The sequence below is a fragment of the Brachycentrus maculatus genome, unplaced genomic scaffold (assembly GCF_059751285.1).
Source record: "Brachycentrus maculatus isolate JH-2025_06_01 unplaced genomic scaffold, ASM5975128v1 h1tg000119l, whole genome shotgun sequence".
NCBI lineage: Eukaryota > Metazoa > Arthropoda > Insecta > Trichoptera > Brachycentridae > Brachycentrus > Brachycentrus maculatus.
Window position 1 is genome coordinate 2213265 of NW_028280872.1, and position 23970 is coordinate 2237234.

The 23970-nt window shown below is 32.9% G+C and overlaps 1 protein-coding gene across 1 annotated transcript; it reads left to right on the plus strand.

The window, feature by feature from the left end:
- The first annotated feature begins 1893 nt into the window (after positions 1-1893).
- Positions 1894-15232, plus strand: LOC148309652 (gustatory receptor for sugar taste 43a-like). The gene is made up of 9 exons (XM_088259715.1): positions 1894-2123; positions 3430-3623; positions 5047-5194; positions 5745-5903; positions 7135-7242; positions 8275-8457; positions 9586-9692; positions 11715-11876; positions 15161-15232. Exons 1-9 carry the CDS (start codon positions 1895-1897, stop codon positions 15230-15232), a joined length of 1362 nt encoding a protein of 453 aa, XP_088115841.1. The 5' UTR covers position 1894.
- The last annotated feature ends 8738 nt before the right edge of the window (positions 15233-23970 follow it).

Sequence of the window (23970 nt, forward strand, 5' to 3'; positions counted from 1 at the left end):
TAGTAAGATATCAAATCCTCAAAAGTCAAGTTTTTTTTTTTAAATGCACTTTTTTCGGTATGTGACTACGATATGTACTTAATATTTCATAACAGTTATTGCTAAACTTAATATAACAAGGTACTTAAGTACATAATATGGATAATTTAAGTAAATTCCGTGATAGTGTTTTTGTTTTAATATCAGTAATTAACAAATAGCGTTTTTGTGATTATATCGAATAATGTCCGATATAAACCCTTCATTGGATGTTAAAAACTGTGAAGAATATATTTTTAGATATAACTGATCAATACAATAATAGAAAAACAATGACTAATTGGAATTTTGATTGCATACATGGTAAGGTGGGTCGTTTTTGTAAGCGTACGAATTCAATTACCAAAGAGGTCTTAAAAGCCAATACATTATCAGAATAAGAATATAATATTTGAAAAATATTATTGAATATGACTTGAAAATGTAGAAAGAATATTATATGATTAATTTTAATATTCCGCCCGCCTTCGTGATGTAATTTAGGTTTCCGTGTTAAGCAAACGTGCTGGAGGTCCCGACTTCGATTCCAAGGGGGGAAAAAATAAATATAATGATTTTACAATCAAATATTTATTTCATATTACACTGGACTGAAGCGTAGGAGTGATCAACTTGGCTTCATGTAAGTAACGATCAGGACAACACTGTGTCAATACGATGCAGTGCCCTATGCACCATTGGGTGCGCAAAGGGGTTAGAAAAAAAGTGTTTTTTTTAAGGCTTATAAGCTTTTCTTTAGTGATTATTTTGTTTTTGAAGATTTTTACACCTTTTATCCAACTAATATATTTTGTCTAATCCATGTTTGTATTTTCTAATGCCTTCCTATTCTTTGACCTCCATCTGCACTCAAATGGTGCAAAGGGCATCGGATTATGTATAAATCAACGCGGTGTTGTAGAAAACTATATATGTTGTTGTTTTGTTTTATGGAATCCAGTTCCACCAAGAAATGTCAGTACAAAACTTGAATCTAATAAATTTTTCCCTTATCATAATAACTGAACTATAAAAATATTTTAAAAAACTTAATTATAATGTCTACCGGTTTCGAAGGAAATCACTTCTTTTTCAAGACTGATTAATACTCGTATAAATGATTAATACAAGTATTAATCAGTCTTGATAAAGAAGCGGTTAGCTTCGAAACCGGTAGACATTATAATTAAGTTATAATAAAACATTTATAGTGATTTTAAAACATGGTTACATTTTAATTATAAAATGGAAAATCACAAAGTTAGTTCTTCACATATAAATTTTATAAAAATATTTGATTAGAGCGTGCTAACGAACAGACAAAAGAGGGTTGAACGATAAACTAGCAACATGGCATTGTTGAAACGTATGAAAAATATTCACGTGAAAAGTTTTCACATGAAACAAACTGAAAATGCATTAGGTTTATTATAACTGAAAGTACATTGTAGGAAGTCAGTTCTCATCGTACTATTGGAATTATATATTTAAAAAAATGATCGCTGCTGAAAATGCGTAAAAACAAGGTAAAATGTAATATCTACAATATTTCGAGTGTAAACAAATATTGTACTTGTTCACAAATCTGGATTATCTCTAATTATAGGAGTTATTTTTCATATTATTTTTTGATATCTCATCAAAGATGAAGAAGAATATGGAAGTCTGGGCATTTACGGGGCTTACGGCCGTTATAGGCTGGTTTAAGTGATCACTTTACACACGTGTAACGTTCACCAATTCTACCCATTATTGAAAACCACACCACTCAAATTCTTGGAAGTTCTATATTTATGAACCAATTTAGAAACCTCGTTCTTGAATCACTAGAACTTCACTAGAGATATCTATTGGTGAGATGTAAAGAAGCTTTTTTATGTTTTTTCAGTTGAAAGACAACGCCAAGCCGCCGAAGCGAGAGAGCCCCCCGGCTTCCAACGCGGGCACGTCGGTGGGGGGCGCGCACGCCTTCGTGCTGCTGGTGGCGCGCTGCATGGGGCTGGCCCCCTTGGCCTTCTCACGCCCCCACGCGGCCCCTGCGCGCTGGGCGCTCGCGCTCTCGCCCACTATGAGTGTGCTGGGATGCGTGGCTGTGAGCGTCCTGGGTAATAACATAATCATATTAATTTTCAAAACCCCCATTCTCACCCGATGGTTCATAGGGCACTGCATCGTATAAACGCAGTGTTATATTGATCGCTAAATAGGAAAGGTGATTAGCCCTCCGCTTCAGGTACCAGTCCAGGGTAATATTGAATAAATATTAGAGTGAAAAATCACTTATATTTATTTGATATTCCTCTGGGAATCGAACGCGAGACCTCCAGAACGGTAGCCGAGCGTGCTGACCATTACAATATGGAGGCAGCTTAATCATATTAATATTACTTTTTAAAAAAATTACAACAATATTAGTAATATTATAATATAACTGAGACGAGACGTACCCGTCTCTTCGTCAGGACAATCAATACAAACAATCAATCAATCAATAGCAAACAATCGCATATGATAAAATTTTTGTGTAGTTTTCAGTGTGTGAATAGTGCTATGGTGGTGACGGGTAGTATTGCTTGCATGCTGTTGTAGTGATTGTCCTGACGAAGAGACGGGTAGGTACGTTTCGAACCCCGTTAACCATAAGAATGTCGGTTAGTGGTTATATACTAATATTACTAACTTTTTTGTAAAAAAAAATAGTAAAAATGACTAACCACAAAGTAAATGCTTTAAATTCTAATAATATTGAGAACATATTGATATTATTTAAAACATCAGTTTGATTAAAATTATTTATTACATAATGTTTGATCAAAAAGTTCTGAGCATTTTCTGCAAATATCTTTGCACTTTTCCGTGTCTGTCTGCTGCGCCGGTCGGGGTTGTGGAGGCGTCTGGATACCGGCCAACGTCGGGTCAGAATCGGATCTAGCTGACTAACTGAACCAACTAACTACTAACCCCTTTCACTGCCTACACTAGGGCATTTCTAGAAAGTTGACGGTGGTTTTAAAATTTGTATTAATTACTTAGATTGGCAGTGACAGGGATATTGAAAGCTTTTAAATGTAAATTCACAGTCAAATCAGGATACAATTTTGATTCACATTTTCTATAAATTTTGCAACTTGGTTCATAAAACAAAAAATATATATTTGCAAGAGAGAAATGCTTCTGTATCAGATCTGGGAATGAGGTGGTACAGCTTTTAATTAACTTGAATCGAATGAGTGAAGAAAGAACGGTTACACAAATTTATGAATCGAATGTTATTGGAAAAAGAAATAGAGGAAGACCAAGGTTAACTTGGTATGATCAAGTATTTCAAATATTTGGACGTGGTCAAAATATAAGCAGTAGTAGTTGGTAAATTAATGGCCACTATGGAAATCAAAATGCATTTCTTTGCAGTGAGCCTCAGCCTTTTTGGTTTGGCCAGCGAGCTGAGCACGGATCCCGCCATGTCCATACGCATGCGCACGATGACGTCACGGGTGGTCGGTTCCTGCGACATCCTGGCCGTGGTGGCCACGTCGGCAACAGGAGTCTACGGCGCCCCCAAGAGGGCCCGCCGGACACTGCACGTCTTGAGGCTTCTGATGTCTGTAAGAACTCAGTATTATTCTTCGCAGGTTGGGTTAGGTTAGGTTAGGTTATATTATGTATATTAAAAGCATTGTTAATGTTGAGAAACTGAACATATTATAAACCAGACGATCGCCATGGATCTTCCTCGAAAGACATCTAGAGGAAGACCAAAAAAGTCATGGATGCTACTGAAAGATAACGTGATTCAAAGGCATGGTCTAGGTGACGTTGTATATGATAGAAAGACTTACAACCTAAGGACGAGGAGAGCTGATCTTTACAGTCTACAAAGATGATAAGTTGGGATGGGAGAATAAAAACTTCGTTGACTTTGTGGTATGGTAATATAACACTCTCCTTATCATTCATCGTTCACTTTGTTTAATATCACTTAAAAGCCTTACTTCATGACCGGTGTCGAAAAAACCATTCCATCGTGAAGTCAAATTAACTAGCATAATAAATGATGACTGTAATAAATTATCACGGAGATAATAAATGATAATAATTTTAAAAAATATTACTCAGATCATAAATGATCATAGGTCATAAGCCCTGTAAATACCCAGACTTCCATAATAGATATTATTCTTCATCTATGTTAAGATGTCAAAATATAAGAATATGGATGAATGGGTAAATACCCAGATATACTGTAAATACAGGGCTTACGACCTGGTGTAAATTAAAAGCTTACTCAATTTAACAGATATAAATAAAAAGCTGTGAATACACGTAAGCCCTGTAAAAAGCTGTAAATACGCAGAATTCCATATTCTTCGTTTTTGTTGAGATGTCAAAATGTAAGAATATGGGTGTGTGGATAAATACCCAGACATATGTACTATAAATACAGGGCTTACGACCTTGTATAAATAAAAAGCTTACTCGACTCAATACGTCGTAAGCCCTGTAAATACACAGACTTCTATATTATTCATTTTTGTTGAGTTGTCAAAATGTAAGAAAATGGATGTTTGGATGAATACCCAGACATATTGTAAATACAGGGCTTAGAACTTGGTATAAATAAAAAGCTTACTCTACTCAATACGTCGTAAGCCCTGTAAATACACAGACTTCCATATTCTTCACCTATGTCGAGATGTTAAAATACCACTTGTTACCAAAACCAAAACGTTACATTTCCATTATAAACGATTTTAAGTTATCAGGATTTCTAGCTTGTACAATTTTTACGTTTTGTGTGTGATTTAATGATTTGATGTTGGTTTAACACAGGATTGTTCACGTTTTGTCGCAACTTCAATTAAGATTTTGATAGAATATAGCAAAGACAACAGATTTGCATTTAAAGGATTTTTTGTGCAATATTGGAAATGTAACTTCTTGGTGATGACCTCCACTTAAAACAAAAATGTCATATTAAAAGCTAAGTAGTCGATGTTAGAGGTTTCTCATAACTGGTCTTCTTTTCAGGTTGACAAGAGCTTGGGTATAGAGATGTTCTACAGCCAAGAGAGAAACTCATGTATCCTGGTGATCACCATCCTACTCATGTGGACGTGTCTCCTAATCGACGACTTTGCCCTATACGCTAACCAGGCCAAACTGTCAAATACGCACAGTAAGTGGCCTAAGAAAAATACCTTCATTTACTCAACAAAATCCAAATCAAATTCAATGTATTTAACAACTTTTTTTAAAATCATTTATTGATTCGGCATTAACTCTGTGGTATGACATGTTGATTTTTTTTTTAATTAAACACTTGTATAATACCACTTAATGAGATTTATTTCATTACACACGACTAGTTTTGAGAACTGCAGATTTTCTCATCGACAGAAGAAAATACAAACAGTTTGTTTTCCACGTATTGATGATAACACATATAGTTCTCTAAACTAGTCGTGTTTATATTAATAAACTCAAAAAGTGAACTTGAAAGAAAGATTTGTACACCGCCAATTTTTTGACATAGTACGAGTATATTAGATCATGTTTAAAGTCAATTATCTTGAAGAAGAGGTTATTTCCTTCGAAACTGGCCGACGCTAGACGTTTAATTAAATTATGTTATAATAAGTAATACAGTGATTATATAACGTAGTATTAAAAGTAGTATTAGTATCTTTTAAAAGTAGCATTAAAATTATTTCGTGTTGTATATCTAGTGAAGCTGCTTCGGAACTACATCTGTTTCTATTTGCTGTACTACGTAGTGCTGATGCTGGAAGTACAATTCGCCTACACAGCTCACGCCATTTACATGAGGATCAAGAAGTTGAACGGAGTTCTAGCAGCCACTGGAAGGAACTTATCATTGATTGACGGTAACTAGTCATTAACATTCTTACTGTATACAGTAGAGTCCCAAACCCAGATTTTATTAACATTCGTACGATATACAGTAGTCTCGAACCCAGTTAACATTTTTACGACATACAGTAGAGTCCCGAAACCAGAATTCATTAACATTCTTACGATGTACAGTAGTCGCGAGCCCAGTTAACATTTTTACGATATACAGTAGAGTCCTGAACCCAGATTTCATTATCATTCTTACGATAAACAGTACAGTCCCGAACCCAGATTTCATTAACATTCTTACGATATACAGTAGTCTCGAACCCACTTAACATATTTACAATATACAGTAGAGTCCCGAACCCAGATTTCATTAAAATTCTTACGATATACAGTAGAGTCCCGAAACTAGAATTCATTAACATTCTTACGATATACAGTAGAGTCCCGAACCCAGATTTGTGAACAAGTATTTGGAGCACATTCAAAATGTTGATTTATTTACCACTCAAATTTTATCTCGACACTGATATATGGAAGCGAAACATGGAACTGGCAAATGAAGGACGAAAGCAGAGTGAACGGTCCCTAAGACGAATGTGTGGAAAATTATTATATGACAGAGTTGAAAACGAAAGATATAAAAGTAATTTAAGGCTGAACAATTGATTTAAAAGATAAGCAAGAGTTTTTTTTAAATATGGACATAACGAATGAATAACGAGAGAACGACTAATAAAATATATGTGGCGAATGTGAGCGGGAGAACAGAACAAGGACGGCCGAAAAAGACTTGACACGATCAGATCAATCAGAACCTAAAATCTGGTGGTATCAAAAGTATGCGTTATAGGGGGGCATGTATGACTGGATGTATGGATATGAAGGAAGCGAGGAGTGCATGTCAGGACCGAAGAGTGTGGCGCTCCATCCTCTCTGTCTACCACTGCGGGGAAACGGCGTGATAATAGTAGTAGTTAAATTTTATCTTCATTAGTTTGTTTTATTTGTTAAAGACATTATGTATGTATTGTGTAAAATTGAGCAGAATATAAAAATAATGCTTTTATTAATGTACAACATTTTGAGTGTGTCCAAATACTTGTTCACAAATCTGTATTATCTTCAATTATAAGAGTTATTTTTTATATTATTTTTTGACATCTCATCAAAGATGAAGAAGAATATGGAAGTCTGGGCATAGTCATGCCCAGACTTCCATATTCTTCTTCATCTTTTATTAATGTGTTGAAATAGATAACTCGGTCATCTTGAAGAAGTCTTCACCTGTCTTCAAGATACGAGTACAGCCAGCTGATCCAGTGCAATTCGGGCACTTGGTCGACGCTTTGGGACTTGTGACAGGTATGATATGGGAAACGTTTTACTTACCAATTATCATAATAGTTTTTTTTTGGTGGGAAAAGCATTTATTATTTACCTTGATTAATATACAAGGGATTTTTGTTTATTCTAGCTAATTCAATATGTTTTTATTTGAATCTGTGTTGGGAACCGGAGGGATAATCTAGTGTGGGCCAATCTGGAACTTCTCAGCATTTGCTCATTGCTGGGAGAAAACCACGTAAAACTCCTCAGGAGAATGCGGACTGTTGACTGTTTTCTAAATAGTTAACTTATCATGGGTAGGGTACACGTGTATAAAGTGATCACGTAAACCAGCTTATGACGGGTCGTTAGCTCACTAAATACCAATACTTCCATATTCTTTATCACCTACGTTGAATTGTCTTCTTCTTCTTATTCATATTTTTATAGATTCTCAGAATCTGTCTGTGCCTCCGCCTGTCGCACTTGGGATATTGACTGCCAGCTATCTCTCCATCTTTTTGGAGGTCTGCCCGGAGATCTACGTCCTTCAGGGTTTCCTTGAAGGGTGATACGTAGAAGTCTGTATTTTAACATTCTGTTTACATGTTTATTCCAGTATCGCCTTCGTTGTCAGATAAAATACCTCAGATTTGTGCACAAACATTTGGACACACAATATTGTAATTTATTTATTGTCCGCCTCCGTAGTGTAATGGTCAGCACGCTCGGCTACCGTTCTGGACGTCCTGGGTTCGATTCCCAAGGGGGGTCAAATAAATATGACATATTTTTTCACTGTAATATTTATTCAATATTACCCTGGACTGGTTGTTACCTGAAGCGGAGGGTTGATCACCTTTCCTTCACGTGTAAACGATCAAGATAACACTGCGTTTATATGACTAAGTGCCCTATGCACCATTGGGGTGCGGATAAGGGTTTGAAGAAGAATAATTATGGATGGATTGATCCATTTTTTGTATGTTTGTATTTTTTTTGTTTGAAAATGCCATAACTAGGCGAAACAACTGTCACTTTTACTTAACTATTTATTTATTAACACAGATGAAGCTAAGGCCACGTCCCACGAGCCAGCCGAGTGTATCAGGAGACTATCGGAGCTTCACGGTACCCTGTGCGCCGCGGCCCGAGAGGTGGACACCAGCTTCAGCCTTCCGGTCCTCATCATCCTGATCAGCACCCTGCTGCATCTCATAGTCACCCCGTACTTTCTCATACTGGAATTGAGTAAGTCAATGGTGGAAGAGCTAGCCTGATTGGCTGTGAAGTCTTTGTGTGGGGTACCAAATCAAACATGGCTAAAACACTCTAGAAGAGTGTTGAAGAAATGATGGGAGAGTTTAAAAAAATTACATTAAAATACTAGTTTTTTATTAATTGATTCGGCAGTCTCTTTGTGGTAAAATCTTTATATTTTTAATTAAAGCTTTACTTAGTAAGTACTAGTTTTTGCTAAAAAACTCGTTTTTGCTAGTAAGATAAATGAAGAAGAATTTTGATGTCTGTTCACCATTCTACTTATGGTTGACAATTTAATCCCGAAAAGTTGTAAGTATTAAATAATATTATATGTTACGAGTGACACAACACGCAACGTTTTTTAGGGGTTTAAAATAATATCATCAGACTTATCCGAGTATGTTAAATAATTCGGAAAATAATCTCACACGCATTCATGAACGTGTCCCCCAGATTGCTAATTGCTACCATAGAACTCTGAAGTGGGGTATAATTCACAATTAGTGAAATAGGATTTGGACAATCAAAATATTGTGAAAAAAATAATTAGCCATTCATGGAAATACGAATATTTAAGGGCCATCTCAAGGAGTTTCCAATCAGATTTCACACTCGATCTGTTCACATATTACCATTCACAAACTGTCAGTGAATATAGATTTTTGAGAGTATTAAAAAATTGATTTAAAAAACTCTTTATGAATTCCAATTATATATATATATATATATATATATATATATATATATATATATATATATATATATATATATATATATATATATATATATATATATATATATATATATATATATATATATATATATATATATATATATATATATATATATATATATATATATATATATATATATGTATATAAATATATATATATATATATATATATATATATATATATATATATATATATATATATGTATATATATATATATATATATATATATATATATATATATATATATATATATATATATATATATATATATATATATATATATATATATATATATATATATATATATATATATATATATATATATATATATATATATATATATATATGTATATATATATATATATTGATTATTTCGTTATAGCTGGTACCCACCGCCCTCATTATTTGATTTTGCAAACACTTTGGTGTTTGGCGCACGGATTCCGCTTGTTGCTGTTGGTCGAACCTTGTCATCGCACTAAATCTGAAGTGAGTATCAACTATTCAATAATTCAATTAAAAATAAGAGTAAATTCAAGTCATCCTGAAAAAAATACTCAAATAAAAATTCATATATATAAAATGTGTATGGAATGCACCATCTTTGATGACAACAAAACGTGACAAAATTCACTATAATTTATGAAATATTCAAGTGACAAATTCTGTGTGGTAAAAGACTGGCCAGTTTGATGATGTCGGATACAACGAAACCTAGTCACTGGTCAAGTAAAACATATGTGGAAAAAACTATACAGTTGTATAAATACATATTGCATAAAATGTAATATATATGTACCATAAATAATATGTTAAGAAGTGGAATGTAATTATTAATTTGAAACAGAAAAACAGGTACATTTTTTCCAGTATTTTGGTGCCTATTTTTAATTTACAAAAATAGGCACTAAATATACATATTTAATTTCAGAGTCTTAATCTGGCACTACGAGTATATGTGGGCATCGTCAGGAAGACTTTTCTCTCTCGAGAATTAAGTATTCGACGAGTTCAATTCTCGAGAGAGTTCATTGAGAGCTGAGTATTTCAGTTATTACCAAAGTCTGCATAATGCACAAGGAATATTCTCGAGGCACTCTGATGTCAAGAATTCTCTAGATATCACCACAGTAATAACATCATCTGAAATTCAAAACACACCTTCACGAAGCTTCGTCTTAAATCTGCTTTGCTCTCCGATTATCGTTCTAGGTATCTCAATACGAATAATTAGTTCAGAAGAATAAAAAAAAACAAGTAATAAAGTGGCCTCTTGATATGAAACACAAGAGCAGCTTAAAGTTGGTCACCCCAGCTATACGAGTATAAATACAGCTAACATATTATCCGCCTCCGTAGTGTAATGGTCAGCACGCTCGGCTACCGTTCTGGAGGTCCCGGGTTCGATTCCCAAGGGGGGTAAAATAAATAAAAGTGATTTTTTCACTGTAATATTTATTTAATATTATCCTGGACTGGTACCTGAAGCGGAGGGCTGATCACCTTTCCTTCATGTGTAAACGATCATGATAACACTGCGTTTATATGACGCAGTGCCCTATGCACCATTGGGGTGCTGATAAGGGTTTTTATTATTATTATAAACATATTACTTTTGTTGCAATTAGCTTTTAATGATATAAGCGAAATACTTGTACATAAATTTCTCAATATGCTCAACTGTGCTCATTTACGTAGTTAGTGTTTATATCACTGTATTTTATGTTGAATCATTTGTATTTTCTTCTTCTTCTTTAGTTAGGACTGTGTCATATTATTCTCGGAGACCGCTCCTAGGGGACGGAAGACCAGCTGTCTTTCCATCTTTTAGGTGGTCATCCTGGGGGTCTGTTCCCTCTCATGCTGCTCTTCCCACATGATCTCTCCAGAAACGTCTTCTTACTCTTTCCCCAACGCACAACATCTTCGACATCGCAGATTCTTCTAATTTCAGAGTTTCTTACTCTGTCGCGTAGTCTTCATTTCGGTGATTCTAGGAAGGTATAGTTCTACAATAGTTGTAATTTAATTAATTTATTTATTTATTTTCATAATACATAGATACATTCAATATACATATTCATTTCATATACACATTTATTATACGTATTACGGCTCTTTAGGCATGGCCTGTGTTGAGCCGAATACTAACATGATAATACAAAGTTTATATATATATTTTTTTAATTTTTAACATACATATATTTTTTTTAATGATTAGATTATAAACATAACATACAGGAGATACAAAAATAATTTATGTTTTAAGGTTTTTCAGTGTGATAATTACACCTGGACTTTAATTAATTCACTTTCCACCTTGTCCCTTCCAATATTAAGTAACCATCGACGGACACTGTTCTTAAAGACCTGATCACTCCTGGAAATCTTAATATATTTTTATAGTGTAAATGAACGTCTCGTCACGGTTCTGCCTAGTGAGACGTTCATCAAAAAATATAATAATGTATCGTAAAAAGTATACCTAAGGTGATTTTTCTCTCTCCGTAGGCAGCTCGTACTGGAGATATAGTAGGGGAGATGCTGGGCCATGGAGCTGCAGGAAGTGCTGTTCTTCGTCGTCTGGAGCTCTTCTCTCGTCAGCTTCTGCATCGCGCACCAAACTTCACAGCTCTCGGAGTCTGCAACCTGGATCGACCTCTGATTGCGAGCGTAATTATCATTATCATTATTATTTAACCATATCCGCTACCTGGAGCATGTGGAGCCTACAAACTGTCTCCAGACTTTTCTGTCGGTTGCTAGCTCCCTTGCATCTTCCCAAGTCAGTTTCGCGTCGCGAATTTCAAGCGAGAACTGCCGACGAATTGTCAGCAGTGGTCGTGAACGCGAACCTGATGCCTTGTAAAAGAGGCAAACTTGATGGCGGCTCTCGGGAGGCATGCGGAGTACATAGCCTAGCCAACTGAATCGCCTTTTCTTGACGACAGTTGTGACCAAGATTTGCTGCGTCCTACGCCTTATCTCTTCATTCCTCACAAAGTCAAACCACCGCACTCCTAAAATTCTCCGCAGACACCTATTCTCAAAGCTTAGTACACGGCTGCTCTGGGCCCTTGTAAGGTGCCATGCAGGTAAAGCTAGTTATGTATCATTACGTTCCTTACTTAATTAGTTTTATACTATATTTTACATTATTTAGAAATTTGACATAACAGTTACCTACATCAAGTTATACATACTTACTTTATTTAAAAAAAACAAGTACTTGTACTGTTCTAAATACTAAGCTTCACATTAGTAAAAATACCTGGAAGAAGGACGGGAGGTAGGAAAGGAGAAAGGGGAGAGATCAAAGCTCAAGTCAAACACAAATTGTATGCAAAAAGGGACACAACGATATCAATGTCGACTTACAATGATCTCAGCGCTGACAGTGTCGAGTTGAACATATCAAACTCCCCATATTCATCGTTAATCAATTTTGATGAACGATAAATGTAGGAACTTTTTTTTAGAGTTTTGCCATAGAGAAAACAGCATATGGCGATAATAAAACAAGTTTAAAGTAAAATTTAAGTAAAGCAAATAGTGTAAGACGTCTTTCTGAATTAAATCATATTTATTTATTTGAATTACATATTACGGAAGAAAGAAAAGATAAATTAGAATTTCCGTCTGCGCATAAATATATTTTTTAGTTTGTGAATATTCCTTTGTATGATATGTATTTGTAGAGTACAAAACAAATGGTAAATTTTCACAAAAAGACGTCGGATTACGTCGGTTACCATAGCAACAAGAAGACCAGGTAGGGTGACCATGCGTCTTGATTTGACCGGGATTGCCTCGGTTTGAAAATATGCTATTTAAGCATGACACCACTTGTATACGATGTCAATGTCGATTAGTTCGGTAGCTCACACTTTATAAAAATAGATACGAAACTCCTTTTTCATAAATCTTATAAGAAACAATAACTCTATGTTATTTTTTGACATCTCATCAAAGATGAAGAAGAAGATATTTGGACACACTCAAAATGTTGTAAATATCTCAATGATTTTTTCAAAATCATTTACTTCCGGTTTTACTCACTATTTACTTATTTTAAGGGGGGACTCGCAATCAGTATGCATTCGGCTACGCTAGAAGCCGGCGTATTTCTGTGCATTATTTTTAAAAAATATAAATACAATTTATTTTAACTTTATTTAAGAATACTTACAAAAAAAATTTTTGGTCATACTTTTTTAACTCATTAACATTCAATAACTATTTTCTCATCAAAAACTTATATTTATTTTGAAGAAAAACTTATATTTTCAATATAAAAACGGTGTTTAAAGAAAAAAATGCATAACGTCAAATGTTAGTTGGGTTCTTAAGAAAAATGAAAGAGTTAAAAAAAAGAGATATATTGTATATGGGTTCTCTCTGTCTTAAATGCGTTCACGCGTTCTACAATGCGATTTTATTTTAATAAAAACTAACTAACTAACTAACCATCACGTTGCTTCCCCGCAGGGGTAGGCAGAGAGAATAGAACGCCACACCTCTCTGTCCTTCAAACATTCTTCACCTCTTCCACGTTCATGCATCTCCTTATACACGCTATTTATTTTAATACACGCTGTATTTAAAAAAAAACCCTTAGAGCCTAGTCAATTTGCCGTGTAACATGTGCCAATAATTTTAATAATGTATATGGCTCCATTTTTGTAAAATACTGCCTCTAGGGCGCTTCTAGAGAAATATGGTAACCCTAAATACGACGTAGAATAGGACACCTGAGCCGAAAAGCTTCCTATGGCTATGTTAGTTTTTCCAACCTATATCAAGATTATCCGACGTTAACGTTATTTTTTTTCTCTTCATAATAGCCAATTCTTCTTGATACTATAAATTACTCACGTAAAAAAACATAAACCTATGGACCCTGTCCTCAATTTTACTATTAAAGAACAAAAATATTTTAGAAAAAAAAAACATTAATTTTTACCGTCGTTTTTAAGTCGATCCTACAATTTCGTTCATAATAATTGTTCCTGAAATTTGTTCCTGAAAATTGTTATGATCTTCGAAATGTCCGAAAGTAGAGTGATATATATATACATAAATATACCTTTTGTTTTAATTCAATTCAATTCAATTTATTTATTTTCAATTAACATATACATTACAAACTAAAAAATTTAAAGCGTTTACATTAAAATACAATAAAATCGAAAATTTACAAGAACTATTGCTAACTATAACTATTGTGTAGAAGAATCTCGCTTCGGAAAACTCTTTAAGACACATGGAACAGATCAATATCCAATGCGATAATGTTCAACATAGCGGTAGCTCTTCCTACAGGCACAACCATCGGCAGTTTGGTCCTGTGTATAGGAATATACCAAAATTCAATGAAAAATACGCGTAAATCTGAATATTTTTGAATAGGCTTAATAAAATACTTTAATAAAAGTTTAAATTTATATTTTTTAAATTAGAGGGATGAGAATTCGGAAAATATTTCCAAATATATTTTTTATTTTCTCCGCATTAACTGTTTCAATGAGAAAACAACAAAAGAGAAGTCTATTGATGTTATGGACAAATCGCTAACTCCTTTCAACAACGTCATAAATAAAATAAAAAGATTTTTCAGAAGATCGTTTAAACTTAAAAATATAAAACAACATATTAAAAATAAATATCAATTGAACTTTTTACTGTGCAACAGATTTTTTTAGGTAAAACCTGAATGTTTTTTCTCCACTTGAAAAATGTTAAAATATTAAGTATATTTAAAAAAATAATTAAACAATACCTTTTCTTCAAAATGCATAAACAACACTTTCTAACACAGACTTTCTACTTCTCCATATATAATATGTTGAGATATAAAATTTATAAAACATAACTCTTATGTGGATATAACCCAGATTTGTGAACAAATATTAGGACACACTCAAAATATTTTGAATCCAGTTGTGTTTAACTTGCAGATATCCGCGGCGGTTACCACATACTTGGTCATATTGATTCAGATCGAGTACCTACCCAAACCGACAGACTAATGTTGCGACATCGGACGAAAGCCCCATCACATATCGTGGGTATACTGCCGAAAAACGTTAACTCTAAAATTCCTATTTTAAAAACCACTATTGATTAAAGCTTTTAGCCTGAATAAAAAACTTGCTGTTAAACTCAATGTTGAATGTACTTTTAAAACCACATTGATATGACATTTTTAAATCCTCTAACCACTCTCATTAATTCCTCTCCTCTCCTTTTCCTTCCTGCGTATTCCATTTTATACCATACCCTTACCCTTTTACTCCCATCCTCACACACAACCTCACACACAACCTCACACACTCTCACACACACACACACACACACACACACACACACGCACACACGCACACACGCACACACGCACACACGCACACACGCACACACGCGCACACGCGCACACGCGCACATGCACACACGCGCACACGCGCACACGCGCACACGCGCACACACCCACGCACACACTCCCACTCTTCTCTCTTAACACTAATTACAACATAAATATGGAATTGTTTAATTGGCTTTATTATTGTTAATGTCACTATTTTTGTTAATGTGACGTAATGTTTATTATTGTCAATGTGACAGTTTTTTTAAATGTAAATCTTTACAATTCCCAAACAATTTAAAAAAAAAACTATTTAGTGTATTTTTCCACTTTAAAGAACCTTTAAAACTTTATAGTATGCATCTTGAAGTAAAAAATTCATATTTTCGAGTTAACGTTTTTTGCTAGTGCACCCACGATATGTTATATGTAAAAATAACATGTTAATGTCTCACTCAAATAAAATACAGTTTTAAAGGAAAAACGGTATTCTTATTAATATTTTTTATATGAATTTATTTACATTAGTTGAAAAGAAATTGGATTTTTATACTGGGCTAATTAAATTTGTGAATTCAATCTCTCAGATACTCTGATACCTCTTATCTTACAACTCCAAGGGTAACTCTTCTTCTAACCCTTATCCGCACCCAATAGTGCATAGGGCACTGCATCGTATTGAAACAGTGTTATTTTGATCGTTACTATTACATGATGGCAAGGTGATCACTCCCCCGCTTCAGGATCCAGTCTAGGGTAATATTAAATAAATATTAGAGTGTAAAATCAGAAATATTTATTTACATCCACCCTCTTGGGAATTGAACCTAGGATCCGCAGCATGGTAGCTAAACACGCTAATCATTATAAATACGTAAAAAGGTAACTCAATAGCCGAAAATTCTAGTTTTTACAAATGCATATTCAGAAAACTCATTGTAATTCTAATCCACAAATTCTCGCGGAACTTGTTGAAAACTCGGTGAAAAACAAAAAGCTTTGTTGTCAATTTTTGATTTTTTTATTCGTCCTAAAGTTGATTCAATGCATGGATATTCATAATATAATCACTAAATTCTAATATTAAAAAAAAACTAGTTAAAAATCGAAAATATATTAACTCATTCGCAAAAAAAATCCAATAGCGAATCGCGCCAGAAACCCTATTAAAAATTCATGTTCCTGCTAAAGCCATTATTAAGATTCATATTTCACAGAACGAATTCCGGGATATACAATAGAGAACATTTTTAAGTATCAAAAAACAAAGGATGATAAAAGATCAAAAACAAATTCATATTTTTGATGCATAACTGATTATAGTTGTCAGTATTTGTAACAAACAAAAAAACACATGAAAGAAAATGTGTTAATTATTTTTTTGAAATAAAGCTTTTCAAATATCCCATGAAAATAATATCCCAAAAGAAAATAATAACAAAGCTTACACGTCATTACAATATTTTAATCAAATTTCAGATTCTGTTAAAAGCCTCGGGCTTGTGATAATATAGAATGAAACGATTTTTAATTATAATTTTAATATTTATGGTAGTATAAATATATTTACTATAATAAGGAACAAAGTAAAATATAAATAAAAGACAAAGAAAATATCTTCGTCCCTTATCATCACTGGATAGTTCGAAGGCCAGAAAATGTAGTGTTATCTTATCAAAAATTAAAATAAGATAATATACGATTTACAAGGGTAAATATCAATATAAAAATATGAAAATACTTTTTCAATAAAAAAAATTATTCAAACCTCGTGCAAATTGACTTATGGAAATTTTACGAAATTTTATATATAAATATATTAAATATATTAAATTTTATATATAAAATTTATTAAAACATGGTAAAAAAACGTCCTAGAAGTGACAGTTTTTTACAAACTGTGGCACTTAACCGTGTAATATAGAAAAACCTCGTTTTCTCCTTAAAGGCGAATTAGATATGATAACTTGTAACTAATCCACCTTCAATAATATAATTTCAATTATTTTTGGGTCCCCCCAAAAAATAATTTGGCCAAAGGGTTCCATCAAATTAACTTATAATAATTATGGCGTTTATTAATTTAGAATTGAAAGGGTTCAAGCTATAAAGGTTCAAGTATAAATGGTCGAGAAATGCTTTTAGTATTCAACATCATTTGATTGCTCACTATCCTTAGACCCCTTTAAAATTATAATATTGTAGATTGAAAGAAAATCCAAATGCGTTGTTTTATATCAATGATTTTTAATGCATTTTAAAATCTCAAATTCACCAAAATACCATCTTAATCCATGTGTCGTTATATTTTTCTTGAGGCCAGTACTACATAACCGTAAAATTTAAACGATGTGTACGAACTTAACGATGTGTATTAATTGAAATTGATTTATTTTGACGGAATAAATTTGCGTCAAAATGAATCAATTTTAGCCGAGATGATCTGAATACAAAGACCCGTTCGAACTGAAATAGTTTTTCAATAATAATCTAAAAATAACATTATAACACAAAATCTCTTTTCTCATTTTTATTTCCTATTTTTAGAGCATAAAACTGAGAGTAAAGAAAACAATAGCAATAAAATATCGTAATATTTTACAAACTAAAAAAGATCTTTTATAAAATATCATAATAGGAAAAGCAAACTAACGCAACAGCCATTTTTGCGATAGTAAGAATAAAACATAGGACAGTTTTTTCTCATTCCTATTACACAAATAATTGTATCTTGACAAATTTTTGCTGATATTAAACTACATCCGTTGATTTAAGTTTTGAACTAACATTTATATCAACAATATTTTTACCTTCTTCTTCTCTTCTTCTTCTTCTTCTTTTAGGACTAGGTCCTGTTATTCTCGGTTCGCTCCTGGGAGGTGGAATTTTTATCCAATTTAATTTAAATTTCGTCATCATAGATATGATGTCAATATCTACGAAACCCAGTCAGTGGTTAAATAATTTTAAAGTAAGAAAAACGTTATAATTCTTGTTTTATTGAATACATACGTACACATTAAAAAAATGAATAATCCGCCTCTTCTTTTAGAGGCTTGTCTGCAGGTAGGATAGTAAGGAATGGGATCGTTAATGTGAAAAATACATCACAAACGACCAAAGCAATTGAAAATAAATCTTTCTTGAATTCATTTTCCAATTGGCGGGAATCGAACCCGCGACGCCAGTTTCACAGTCAAGCGTCTACCTAACTACGCCACGGCGCCTGTCACCGTATTGACACATTGTTATCTTCTAACCCTTATCCACACCCAATAGTGCATAGGGCACTGCGCCGTATTGACGTAGTATTATCTTGATACTTCACAGCCCTTCGATTCAGGTACCAGTCCAGGGTTATATTGAATTAATGTTATAATAAATATAATCACTTATATTTATTTGACCCCCCCCCCTTGGGAATCGAACACGGGACCTGTAGTAAGTACTGAAGCCGAGCGTGCTTACCACTATACAACGGAGGAAAATTTAAATAAAACATCTTCATTTTCTCTTTTGAGCATTTAATAAATGTGAGATACCTTGGTTTGCCTTTTCTACGACGGTATGATTGATGTTGGGTGTTTTTCATAGTTTCAAAGAAAGGGATAATTTTATGTATGGTATTTATTATTTTCTGCATAAATTCATTATTTTCTTTCCGAAATCATATTTCGTACTTTTTCAAATCAATTTAAAAGCATAATAAATTACATTATCATATAATGATATTTCGAAAACGTAAACAACAGTAAATTTCCGGAGAAATTGTTTTGTTTTATGTCGCCGAGAATGAACTAAATTCCTACCCATACGACTTATTTTTATCCTCCTCTATAGTGTACTATTTGGTGCGTTCAGCTTCCGTACTTAAAGCCTCTGGTTTGATTCCCAGGGAGGGGTCGAAATACATATCAGTGATGCTACACTTTTTTATTAATTTAATATTACTCTAGACTGGTACTTTGCATTTATGTAAGTAATGATCAAGATAATAATATGTCAATACGGTGTAATGCCTTATGCATTATTGGGTGCAGAAAATGATGAGAAAAAGAATGCGACTTTTAGCAGCTGTAAAAATATTTTTAGGAATCTTGTATTTTATTTATTTATTTATATTTTACATTATTTTTTACATCTCAACATGGATTAAGAAGAATATACAAGTCTGGGCATTTACAGGCTGGTTTGAGTGATCACTTTATACACGTGTAATTCTACCCATGGTTGACAACTGTACTATTCAAATTCTTGAAACTTCTACGATATATTTATTTATACAATATATTTATTTTTCATCATATACATAATTAAAAATATAAATTAACAATAATGTACCTGCCCCCATATGAACTGTATAAGAAATATACTTAAATGCTCGTATGTTTAAAATACACTTTTCCCGATAGTATGGAATTTGTGATTATGAACACCGTCACGAAATTGTGATTTAACTTTTGCGCCTACGGTAGGCAATTTGTACAGCATGATCCATTCAGTGGATTGATAGTGACTGAAAAACCATTTATAAACGTTGCACAGTGGACCATTTTGAAAACTATAAATGAAATGAAATTACTTACGTGTTCAAATAATATTTTCGATTCATATTGGGCGAAGGGCACTCCACCTACATAAAGTAATAAAAACCGCATGATTTTATTAGGCCAATAGTTGTATCCTGTACAGTTTACATAGATTTTGAACACATCATTTACAAATATTTTTTTTCAGGGTTTGGATTTATTTGTACTGATTTTAAAACATTTAATTAAATATTTCCTTTGCCTTCCTCGTTTTCATCAATTTACAGTTTCATCAATATACAATGTTTTCATTCTTGTTCATTCATACTACAATGAATTGTTTTTTGAAGAAAAAAAAATCGCTTGTACTTTACGTATGTCTATTTTTTTAAAAACTCCTAAGGGATTCAAAAAGATCAAGGAGTTTGCTAGGCTTTCATTGATAACTTTTTCAACCTGTATGCCAGTTTCTTCTCTTTCCCAACTGACCGCACTTTCACAAGTTGCTCGTTTATTCGTGTTTTGGACTCATATTTTTCATTAGATGAACTTTAATATTTTAATATCCTAGACGTTTATGAATAAAATCCGTACCATTTTCGGTTTGCTCTCGGTTCTTACGAATAAATTTTTCAAATGCCCATATTTAAGGCCCATCTATCAATATTTCGTAACTTATTTTTTTTGTAACTCAGGTAACATTTAACGTAATTGTTTTTATCTTTTTCTTTAAACACCGTTTTTGCATCAAAAAACAATTTTTTTCTCTAAATAAATACATTTAAAAAAAAGAGTTATTGAAAAATAAGTACCTAGTATAAAAATTATTTAAAAAAAAAAACAAAAATACAATTTCTTCCTTAAAAAATGGGCGCGAAGAGACGTGCGGCTTTAAGCACTGCTGGACGCTTACTGAATTATATTATTATGAGTAAGGCCCAAGAACAACCCTGCAGATTTATGTACGGAAAAAATGTAATATTTTTTTAATAATTTTATTTTGATTTATGACCAGAAATTCTAAGAAATTCCGCTTTGTGCGTTGGTTGTTTACAATTTTGTTTGTGGAATATTTGAAATAAATACTACTTGTCGTCGTGGGGCTCTACACGAATGTATTGTAATAATATTGAGTGCAGAGCCTCGCGTGCAGTTTCGTTCGTATTTCCATAATGTGGGAAATGTTGCATTCCTAATCATGTACAAAAAACATTAAACACTTGTCCGGACCGATTATTATTTGAAACAGTGATTCTTAAAGCAGGTGACATCGCTCATTTTCCTGGGGGCTTTCTAGACCCCTCTAAGGGGGCACTGAGATTATGACAATATTTGTGAATATTTTTTATTTATTAAGACAGTATTACAAAGAAATCAGCAGAAACAGTGTTAAAAAAAATGTAGTGTCTGGGGATTAAGAAAGTCAATGATCTATCACCAACTGGTTAAACGATCAATTTGTAAATATTATTAAAGATAAGATGTTCGCCTCCGTAGTGTAATGGTCAGCACGCTCGGCTACCGTTCTGGAGGTCCCGGGTTCGATTCCCAAGGGGGATAAAATAAATATAAGTGTTTTTTTCACTGTAATATTTATTTAATATTACCCTGGACTGGTACCTGAAGCGGAGGGCTGATCACCTTTCCTTCATGTGTAAACGATCAAGATAACACTGCGTTTGTATTACGCAGTACCTTATGCACCATTGGGGTGCGGGTAAGGGTTTTATTATTATTATTATTAAATATGTAGGTGCCAAGTTCATGATAATCTTCCAAAGTATACACAGAGACTTCAGAAATATTTTTTAACAGAATTATTCCAGAGAAATTGGAGAATATAGTGTAACATTTTTTAAAAATTGTTTCATTCGATAATACCGAAAGTAAGACAGTATTTTTTGAAATCTGAAAATAATATTTTCTCAATAAGCAGGAATTTGAAACTTAAGTAGTTTTTTTTTATTTCAGATAACGGCTGCAGTCACCACGTACTTGGTAATCTTAATACAGTTTCACGAACAGGCAGACATCTAAAGGATATATTTTTCTAAGAATGATATAAAATAATTATTTTAGTTGATTTAAAAAAATTCTATATGTAATGAAGTTTTCTAATCATTCAATTTAAAAGTCGTTCGATACCTTATTATGTTGATACCTCGAAGAAGAGGCCCACAATGTAGGTTGAAACGTTGAAAAAATAACAGATGAGATTAAACAAAAAGATTGCCATCATACCTTTAGATATAAAGGTGGTTCTAAACTTGTCAACCGAGTGGTTCTTTAGGTGGTTAACCAAAAAAATACCAATTATAACCGTTTAAAATTATTCTTGGTGGTAAAAAAAACAGCTGAACGCAACACAAAAAATCTTAGCCCAAATAGTCAATATTGGTTTGAAGGGTAAATAAATCTAGACCATAACCGGTTATTTTCTGATAGTATTTATTAAATGGATTGACAATTGAGGCGCACATATCACTTTGATTCCATGTAATTACAAGTAATTGTTTTTCAAATAGCACTGTGATGCAGAGTGATATACCATTTGGTGCAAAATTGAGTTAAAAGAAGGAAATAAACTGAAAATACAATACATGACTTATTTTTGATTACGTAGACTTTCCAACGATTATCCTTTAATCATAAGATTCAAGTTCTAAATTATATAAGATTTACTTTATAGAAATAAATGATGTGTGTATATATATATATATATATATATATATATATATATATATATATATATATATATATATACATATATATATATATATATATATATATATATATATATATATATATATATATATATATATATATATATATATATATATATATATATATATTTATATATGCAATCATTAGATTAAGAAATAGAAGACACTAAACACTAAACGAAGATGTTATTCAATCAAGAGTTTTTATTTCACATTAGTTCCTTTTAGATCCTAAAATGAACATTATAAAAAAACAAATTACCTAGAATCTATACATAATTTTTTATAAATATTTGTTTAAAATGCAATGAATGAAAATTTATGTAAGTGAAGAATTATTGTTATATCTTCTTAAAATAGGTTATTGAAATAAAACAAGAGTAACAATAAAAAAAATGGCTGTCCGTCTCCGTAGTGTAATGGTCAGCACGCTCGGCTACCGTTCTGGAGGACCCGAGTTCGATTCCCAGAGGGGGTAAGAATAAATATGAGTGATTTTTCACTGTAATATTTATTCAATATTACCCTGGACTGGTACTTGAAGCGGAGGGCTGATCACCTTTCCTTCATATGTAAACAATCAAGATAACACTGCGTCTATATGACGCAGTGCCCTATGCACCATTGGGGTGCGGATAAGGGTTTTATTTTAATATATATATAAATCAATAAAATGTTAGAAATAGTAAGTAGCATGTAATAGATGTAGTGAAGTTATAATGATTTGATAAAATTTTATATTGAGATTTGGAACCCTGCCATGATATCAAATAGTCGTTCGGAAGTTTGATGAGGTCATCCATTGAACCATTCAAATTTCGGAATAACTGTTGTCAAATGTTTTCCAAGTGCGCAGAGACATCGTTGATTTATCGTAAAAGTATGACTTGAATAAAATGATTTGTGAATTATTTGTTTTATTCAATATTTAACCCAGATATTATCACATCTCTTTCAAAAACCACCAGGCACGATCAGATATGCCAAATACTTGAAAGTGGTCAGGTTAGGTTAGGTAAGATTAGGTGAGGTTAGGGTTAGGTTCCACGTGCAGTCGCGAGTGTACTCTGGAGGTACCGCCCATAGACTTACTGGCGCTTGAACGCAAAGCTGTCTATGACCTAGGTAAGGGACCAGGTAAGGAGCACAAGAAACTG